At 39.5% G+C, this 10,205-nt stretch overlaps 1 protein-coding gene across 1 annotated transcript; it reads right to left on the bottom strand.

The window, feature by feature from the left end:
• Window positions 1-334: 334 nt before the first annotated feature.
• LOC109478239 (neuropeptide FF receptor 2-like) lies at window positions 335-2,896 on the bottom strand. Its single transcript, XM_019779696.1, has 3 exons — window positions 2,563-2,896; window positions 1,660-1,759; window positions 335-1,148 (listed from the first exon to the last, which is right to left on the bottom strand). Exons 1-3 carry the CDS (start codon window positions 2,894-2,896, stop codon window positions 335-337), a joined length of 1,248 nt encoding a protein of 415 aa, XP_019635255.1.
• Between the last annotated feature and the right edge of the window lie 7,309 nt (window positions 2,897-10,205).

The following is a 10,205-nucleotide window of genomic DNA, read 5'->3' as shown; positions in this document are numbered from 1 at the left end:
GCTGGTCAATGCGCGATTTTTTACACGGGCTAAGGTTCTCTTAGGACGCACGTACGCCTATCTTCACCAGCCAAACTACACCTACGTTTCGGTATAAGCACGGGTGTTAAAGATGAAGAGCCGTTTTGGATCAAAGCCAACGACTTCCAAGAATTAAAGGTTGCTCCACATGCATGGGGGTGGTGGTAGCTATCTTATGTGATAGCCTGGTGCGGGTACAGTGGAACCTAATAACATGTATCTGCAACAATTAAAAAGGCTTTGGGAAACTTTCCTCATCGGTGTCTCTAGGACCTGTAGCCCTTCACAAATGTAAGGCATGTATTTGATATTACTAAGCTTCAGTATCGCTCGAGTGATGAACCGAGACCGTCACTTGTTGGGTACTCCCGGCGCTAGAGACCCGTGGGGAGTGTTGTGGAATCGGGCGTGGCGGTGGGGCCAGCCGGTCCCCGATCACAGTGAACGTCTTCAATTCTACCTGCTCTTCTCCCCCATGACTACGACAAGAACGAGGCGATCGCGTACCCAAATCATGCACTCGTATCGACACGTCTGAATTACACATGGACTTATAGGCCGTGCGGAAATTCTCATTATAATATCCGTAAATGATCGGGTTTAACGAACTACTGAGATACGACATCCAGTGCGCGACAGGGTAGATGTAAACATCCACCATATCACGTTGCTGCTTGTCCAGATTGCCAAAATCATACAGCATGAATATCGTGTGGAGGGGGAGCCACAGGAATGCAAACATCACTACAACAATCAAAAGCATTTTGATAACTTTTAACTTCTTCTTCAGAGACACTTGCTTGACTTCATTCGGAGCCGTGTCTCCGCCTGGAGTAGGCTTGGACCAAACGGCATAGCCAATACGAGCATAGAGGAAAACAACAACTCCCAAAGGTCCAACATAACAGAACAGAAACAAGCAGACCGTGTAAGCTTGGCGCCAATCGGGTGCGTTCTCTTTGCAGGTGTGAAGGAAGAGTTCACCTTCGAATGATTCGTGCTTGTCTTCCATGAGCAATGTTTGCGGTACGCTGAAGACCAGCGCGAAGACCCAGACGGCAACCAGGATCTTTAGCATGCTCTTTCCAGTCAGCTTGGGTTCGGTGGGGTACACCACGGAGTAGAATCTGTTATAAAGAAGTAAAACTTTATTGCACGACAAGTGTACAAGGTACAACGTATGGCAACGGCTACTGAACAAAGTACAAAATGAAAAGGGTAGAGAATGAAAATCAACACATCCTAAGTACTAAACATCTAGAGATGGCATTGTATACAATCAAGTAGGGCTAATTAGTTTCGGCATTTTTTCTAATAACAAAACAGTATTTTATGCATTTACCTTTCATTGTAAGGGTTGCTACATTTAAATATATATATGAATCTGTCCACAGCATCCAGTCTGTTGAAATCTTGTGTTAGATTCGATAAATCTGCGTAGCTTATTACGTAAAACATCATATCTAGAGCATTTCATGATGAAGTGAAATTCGTCTACAATTTGCTTTGGACAAAATGGACAGGAAATGCATATGGTCATTCTACGCACAGAATATATGTATGTGGCAAATTGCGTACATAATATATCAGCGGTAACAACATGTAAGGGATTAAACTTTTTTGTATGCATCGGCTTACCTGTCAATGGCAACCGCAACTAGCGTGAAGATGGAGGCGGCGACGGAGACCACCTGCACGGCCGGTGTTAGCCTGCACATCACGTCCCCAAACTGCCAACCTGCACAGGGAACACCGGCTCATGTCAATCACAGTCTCTAGGTACAACCTTCTGTCCTTGTAAAACATCAAAGGAACCTTTCGAATTAGTCAATGGGGAATTGATCATCATTCCTTGACGGCAGCCTTTAAAAATGACACCAATTTCCATGTAAGGTTATCGCCTTAGCATATTGTTTTCACGGTAGCTGTTACCCTTTTCTCACCTTTTCTAAAGGAACGTGAGTGGAAATTTTATGTTCTTTGGTGTTGACCAGGAATATAAATTTATAAGCTACGTACAATTCCTTCCAAGGGACTTACAGGCGGTCTTGCATCGTTTACAAAATTGATGTGAACGATCAAGACACACAAATATATGTTCAATATAAACATGTAAAATATAAACAAACGTCCTCCTCAATTTGTATCACTGCAGTGCATACAAATATATAACATTTGATATATTTAGGTTATAATACTTCTGGTACCGATAAATATATAAGATGCATAAGTACGGTTGTAGCAGCTATGAAAGAGTTAAAGAGTTTGATGCTCATGGACGGTAATAAACAAAGAGTATACCATGTACCTACATAATTATACAATCTAATAACGTCTATATTACTAAAAAATGAAGATGATGCATACGAAGATATAAAATTCAATACATTTTTGTTGAAATGCTACTGGTACTAAAATATATAAAATGCCTAAGTACGGTTGTAGCAGCTATAAAATGCACATGTACAGAAATGGACAAAGACTTCATCACATGCATACATATAGTAACGTCTACATTACAGAAATAATGAAAGGTCTTACCGAGAAGGATGTTATCCACCAGGGTGAAGGGTATACAGAAGAAGGCGACTAGTAAGTCGCTGACGGCCAGATTCATCAGGAAGTAGTTGGTTACAGTTCGCATACGGGGGATCCTCAGGATCGCGAAGCATACCATCATGTTCCCGATCAAACACAGCAGGAAGATCAAAAGATACGACAAAATAAAGACAACTAAAACCGGCGTCGATTGCTTGAGCCATAAGTCAGCGTAGAGATTCTGCAATGCGACGTTTTGTCTAGTACGGTTGGTGAGGGGCCCTCCTGTATTGTTCAGGGCCTCAATATACACCTTCATCGGAGAAAGGGAAGTCATGCTATATCATCTGCTATCAGTTCTGCGGTTACTGATGCGATTTAGCATTCAAAACGCAAAGGAAAAAAACAGGTAACCAGCCGAAGCAAAATGAAAATAATTCGCGTAGGTGAGAAACGTTCACCATATGTTTGAGACATGGAGGTGAAGCAAATGAAATTCAATCACATCTATGGGTACAAACGCGTGAGCTACTAGCCATGCAAGCTTAGAGTCCGCTGCTGGGTATGAAAACCCCCCCAAACTGGCTAGCTTGTTCGATATCAGTGCCCAGATGCCGTATGGTGCTCCAATCTAAGACGGGCGCCTTATTTGTACATTTTTTTCGCCTACGCAAACATATCGACCATGGCGGTGAACTTCCTTCCAGGCGTCTTTTACATCTTTTAAATGAAGAACGCAAGATAGCATTAAGTACGTCACAGCCCTATGATGGGTTCTCTGAAATATGTGATAGCCGACTTAACTGGAAAAGAATTTGGTAAATGTACAAAATAGTATATATCATTTTTACACGGTGGACCGAGAGAGGTAAAATATACAAATTTAGGAAATGAATGTGTTCGTTTAGCCTTACCTTAGTTGGGTACACTATAGGTGCCCAACCCTGTCCTTGAGACAATTTGCATTTAATGTTTTGACGTCAATGCGTCAAAGGAAATATTAAACGAAACATATTACCTTACCGGGCGTAGTCTATCTCCTTTGACGTAGTTAGTGCCCTTTGGGCAGCTTGCTAGAACCATGAGCTAGCCAGACCAATCATTTGGTAGTATATAGTGAATGATATGGCATTTTCAGAGCTCCAACAACTCCCTTGAATTCAAAACCAATAAAGAGTGCCATCAACGTTGTATTTTATATATCCCCACCCCTACATCGTTAAAAAGAAACAGACCAGCATTAGTGCTGGCATCAAAATGTGCCTTGCGAAAAAAAATAGTAAAATATTACATAGTAAAATGTTTTTTTTATTTATTTTATTTTTTTACTCATATTTTTATATTGTACATCATTAACCAAAGGTCACCCAAATCCAAGGTCGATCTACAATCACTCTGTGATCTCCCTCAGGTTAAAATGCTAATTTACACACAGATAAACGCCTATGAGAATTGGCTCGGTAAACCCCATTACCAATAACATCAATGGCGACCATATGCCTATGTCGAAACGACACAACGTTTGATTAGTTCTTACTTCAGGCCGTCCATTTTAGAATCTAATTACCACAAGCTGACGAGTATTACTGATTGAATGATCGGCAGCGTGCCCAATAGACATAATTAAGCTTAATTGCAACATCACTGAATGTTGGGCAATAATTGTAATTGCGCACTTCTATACTGCTAAATTACGAAAAAATCATGCAATTACAAATAGACCTTGTAATGTGAAACTGTTTGGAAATTACGATAAGTACTAATAACTCAAGATCTTATAATAATTACGAGACACGAGTGTTTAGCGAAGTATGAAATATATCATGGCGTCTATGCATTGGTTAATTCCACGGTGTCGTTTATTTTCTATAACCGTTGCAAGCGGCCAGAACTGGTGTTTAGTTCAAATACCCCTTAAAAGCTTCAACCATATTTCCACCACCTAAGACCGATAACATTCTATTATGGCAGCACCATTACGACAAGGAAGACACTCTCGTTATTCGAAATACTTGCCCAACGTTTCCAAACATTTTGGCCTGGGTGTGGGCTTGCCTATTAAGTAAGATCGGAGGGAGCTATTATTCTCAGCATCACGATGTAATATAAGCTAGAGACTAGGCAGAGTTGAACAGGGGCTAGGGAATCTTCTGAAAACTAGAAGACTGGTAGATATTTTCTTGCCTGACATGTACCGAGGCCAACCTGGAAAAGCTGTCAGATGTAGGATCACTGCGACTGAAAGCAATAACGCCAGCTATCTGTCATTTTTGTTTGAGTTGCAATTGATAAACCCACCTTGCAGAATTTTTATTGAATGCGCTCTCTTACGGGGAGGCATTTGTTGTATCAGTTAGAACGTATGATGTGGGTGGCAATGGAAGTGAAGATTGAAGATCAAAACGAAAACACCAAAACGAAAAAAGCTCATTTGTCATTTTTAATGTCTAGAAGATTGATGTAGATCGGAGGCGGTACGTGGGTAACCTGGATGAGAAAGAAGACTTGCAACTTTTTATGGATGGGATCCTTGACGTGGAGGCATTTATTGTATCAGTAAGAACGATTGATGTAGCAACAGGAACACGAATCCTTCTCTCCGCGGCAAAAACTCCCTCGGCAGCAAATCGTTCCTCGCGGCGGCATATTACTCGCGTCGCTCACAGAAAAAAAATGACGCCGACGCCCAACAAGACTGCGAAGGAGGCTAGATTGATGTGGGTGGCAATGGAAGTATAGATTACAGATCAAAGCAAAAACACGAAGACGAAGACAGCTGTCATTTTGTAATGTCTCAGAGATTGATGTAGATCGGAGGCGGTACGTGGGTACCCTGGATGAGATATCAGATAAGGATATAAACTCGTAAGGTGTGGGCCAGCCTTGAGCAAGATTACAGAATTGCTTCTGACACCGCGGAGGCGAAAGCGGAGGCGAATAAATGACGTGCCTAAAATCGCCTGGAAGACCTGACTTTCACAAGATTTACAAAATTACAGGCATCCAGTGCAAGTTTTAGGGCTTGGGAAACAGATTTAAAAAAAATAATATTGTAGTGACTTATACAACATATGATTTGTAAGTTGAACAGCACTATGCCAATGTATATAAACAAACAAAAAGCAAAACGTCCCAAAATTGTGACGAAAAATTGTTACTGGAAAGATCCAGAGATGATTTTTAGGGTACGACCCAGAAAATGACCCTCATCTTGGGACTTGTTTCTGCAGTTTTAAATGCCCAAAATAGATGTATGAATACTGATTCAAAAGTGCATATTTGAGGCAGCATGTGTGAATATCATAGGGGTTGCTTTGTTCAGAGTATCTTCAGTTTTTACCGCCCTGAAATTGCATTTGATGCCTTTAAACTAGTGCAAATTCCAATAACATGGATGAAGTTGATACCAGAATACTAATAAAATACTAAAAACGTTCGAACCGGCTTGCTCAGTGTGATTGGTCATCAGGAATGTCTCGATGATATTTTGATACCCACGATCATGATAATTATCAGTCTGGCATACTCATTTTCACCTAAGAGAAGTAAAAAAAAGTCGAGTAAAGTGCCTTTTCCAAGGACACAAGGTTGGTGACTTGGCAGGATTCGAACCCGGGACCTCTTGGTTCTGAGCCGAATGCTCTGCCGTTAAGCCATGCAACCTCATATATACATTAATCATATATACATCCTGTTTGGTTAGATTTAGAACACTTTGCCAAGAGGAAGAATTAGAAAAGAAAGGCCGGTGCATTCTCAGTCGCCAATGGAGTGCGCTAAATGACTTTTCAAACATCTGGCTACTTAGGGAATTTATCCAGATACTTACTACATTTTGAATTCAATGGCATCTTGCCCAGTACTTTGGATAAAGCAAAGGAAAGTAAAATCTATGGATCCGCAGACTAAAAATCTAATGCGATAGGACGAAAAAAGGCAGGCTAAATAAAAAGAGATTGCTGTATTTTCATATTTTGGCGTGACGGTCATAAACTTCATTAAACAAGAAAAGATACATTTATTGTGGTAAGTTTACTTACAACTATTACAGCATCCATTTGTCACTGAAAGAACTTTGAAAAACAGGTCTTCAAACATTGTACAAATGGCATGGTTTTGATTCAGTGGGAACATTACATATACACAACCAACATCAGGAACATAAACAACAACATAAAAGGAATGGAATACTTCACTGCATCTGAGTAAAAGACAACAAGTCTTGTCTTGTCTCCTCTCCGCAAATATTTAAATGCCATCCACGTTCCGACAAGGCAACAGACATCTTTGTCCATTTCGGCATGTTGACAAGAGGGCAAGAAGATTTCTTGTTTTTATTTCCAAAATCAAGCGAAAATTAATGCGCGCTGATGTCATCCATAACAATTTTTTTGGAATACCGATGGGACCCTGTAGATGTGGTAGTCCGACTGGCTCAATCCCCGGCGGTGTGCAGGCTAATGGAGGATATGACTCCATGTGGTGTTTGAAATTACCATCACATTGATTGCAGAGTGAGAACTTAAGTATACTCAACGCTATAGCGAAAGAGATAATTTCCAACAAATCGCCATCGTAAGACCTCCCCAGTAGAGCTTCAATGAGGCTTACCAGAATAGAAAAAAAAGTTTGCATTCATATAGACAGAAAAAAATAAAAAGACGAGTGCGACTAAAACGTATGGCTAGTGCCAATAACTGGAATATCTTGTTATTGTACAAGGGGGCCAAATATATATAAAGGGAAATGCATAAAGGCCACACATTCCTCTATACATCACCAAAGGTAATAATTTAAGATTCCATTTACAATCTCAATGCGGAGGCGAGGCATTACGTAAAGGTTTAAGTGAAGGAGGTTATTGCCAACAAAATCGGCGCCATAAGACCTCTCTAGTAGACCTACAATGAGGTTTACTAGAATAGAAAAAAAATTGCATCCTTATAGACAGAAAAGCATAATTTAAGTAAAAAAAATACGAAACTACGAGTGATACTAAAATGTATCACCAGGGCCAATAATTGGAATACCTTGTTTTGTACAAAAGGATCGGATATATTGTGAAATGCATTAAGGCCAATTATGGCTCTAGCTTTCCAAACGCTATCATTTAGGATTCCACTGACAATCTCAATGCGGAGGCGAGGCATTATGTAAAAGTTCAAGTGGAGGAGGTACTTGCGAACAAATTGCCACCACAGGACCGCACTTGGGCAACTCGCAAAGCTCTAACGAAGTGTGCCTACGTGCAGACTAAAAATAAAGTTTACTTGACGAATTCCGAGAAGAAGGGCATGGTCGATACTAGAACCCTTTGCCAAGACCACTAATTGGAAGCCTTGTTTTGTCAGTTAATCTAATAAGCCGCTCTAACTACACATGCACAAATCATTAGTACAAAAATAAGATAATCAACGGAGCTACGCTCAAAGACTTATTTACTCGGACCTTGTCTACACTTGCATAAATGTTCCGTTTGTATCAGCCAAACTAATATGCAAAATATGAGCATTTGACTCTTCTCAATACATTTTATGTAACACTATTTAAATACACGTTTGAAAAATACAGCTAGTTCTATCGTCACTGTTTTCGTTTTTTCAATAGTACGAACGCACTGTTGTTATAAATGGAATAATAAAACACACATGCAAACGCACTGTATATTTAGCATCAACGAGGATCAAGCGTCATGAGCAGATTTCTAATAACAGACGCGAACAAAAGACTATGGAAAACACTCGGTAGAGTTATTTATATAGTAATTGCATTTTTTCAGTACTTGTTGCACATTATAAAACCACAAACCCAATTATGGCAACGTAGAATACAAAACCTGAATACCATCTTAAAAATGGAGTTTTATAAAAGATTATAAATAGAAATCTAAAATTAGTACATCAATCGCCTTCTCTGTTTAGGTTTGGAATATAGCTTGTTGCAATTGCAATGTCGAACGATGAATAGAAACTTAACAATGTACATTCGACATGAGAATTCACCTTTGACTTATGTATGCTATACTGCTCGTATAGGTTTCGACCCGTTCCCTCTACTGAATTGAAGCGCATTTCTTGAAAGGTTTGATATGAGGAGAGGAGTTAAAGCAAATCAAAGTTGGCACCACTTCTAGCATTTAAAGAGTGACCACTTCAGGTCAACTTGCACCGCGTTGCCATACATCAAAGAAAGAAACTTGAAATGTCCTAATGCTTTGTAACAGTTGGATGTAAATATACCGGATGTACATGTCATTTTAAGCTACCCGTGTATCCATATTATTTAGTGTAAAGGAAATTTCTAAACCATGTCTATACAGTGTTGGTGAACTACAATGAATTCCCTTTACTGCAAATCAAATCAATGTAAGGTAAAATTACAGTGTCGTTCTTAAAACAAAATGAATTGTATATAAGATTGAAGTTCTGCCTCCACAAAAATTATACCGAAGCTTCACTCACTGGCAATCAATCGATCAACTACAGCTGCTGTGGTGGGGGTCATTAGAGGCTGGCATCACGAATCGTATTTTGGATGGTGTGCTTTAGAAATATCTTTCTAAGAAATGAAAAAAAAATTGAAAATGAAAAAAAAAATGTTTGACATAAACTCTGAAGATCAATCATTCACACACCTCCACCTTGTCCCTTGACCATGTATCACTGTCCTCAAAGTAGCTGAATTATTGGGGATGTTATTAGGGCAATGCACCCACCATTAGTGACCCCAATTTCGATAATCAGCAACTTCACACTATAACCTATCATAAAGTGGCTGAAGAATATTTCTCAATGGATGATTGAGGAAAAAGCTAGTAATTTAAATAGGTAACATCTATTTGGTAAGCAGTTGGTTGGCATTGCTGTACAATTTGTCTCGCCCTCTTGAAGCTTGGGCGTTGTAGCCAATTTACTTCAAACGACAGGGAATTCAAAGGTAGAAAGTAGCAATCTGTCGTCAACCGAATGGAAATTCCATGACGAACGCTTTGGCCGCGAAGATATTCAAATAATTCAAGTGTAGCAACTTTTGGGTCTGTAGAATTTGGTAAACCCTTGAACATTAAGTAAGTATACTTCTGTAAGTATTAAATTGCTAAACACACATCATCTAACAAAAAAATTTGAAAAAAGTCATTATTTCATGGAGAAGGGAGCTTATGTCTTTTTTCTTCTTGTTTTTTTAGAACATTGAAGGAAACACCCGTAAATAACACAGATTTGCGCATGCAGCTCTGTATGATATCGATTTGATATACACATCGTTACACGCATATATGTATCTTTACATCAGATATAACAAGGATGTAATGCAGTATTTATTATATCTCATGGTATGTTAAGGAATGGCAATGAACGGGCATTGAACTTCAATTGCAATGTCAAATTTTGTATGAAACATCTATGTTAAGGCAAATGGTATCAAGTAAGTAATATACAGGCACTCGTCTTCTGCATATTAAACTTAGTCTGACCAGTATCTTGGTATTGATGTTTTGTGCAGTTTGTGTAATATGCAATGCAAACAGAGCAAATGCACACACATGCTCACACACAAACGTGTACACGCAAACACACAAACGTGTACACACACACACACACACACACACACACACACACACACACACACACACACAGAGAGAGAGA

Source organism: Branchiostoma belcheri, unplaced genomic scaffold (assembly GCF_001625305.1).
Source record: "Branchiostoma belcheri isolate BF01 breed outbred unplaced genomic scaffold, Haploidv18h27 scaffold43, whole genome shotgun sequence".
Classification (NCBI taxonomy): Eukaryota; Metazoa; Chordata; class Leptocardii; order Amphioxiformes; family Branchiostomatidae; genus Branchiostoma; species Branchiostoma belcheri.
The sequence above is the reverse complement of the archived record's forward strand: the minus strand, read 5'-3'. Positions and strand labels throughout refer to the sequence as shown.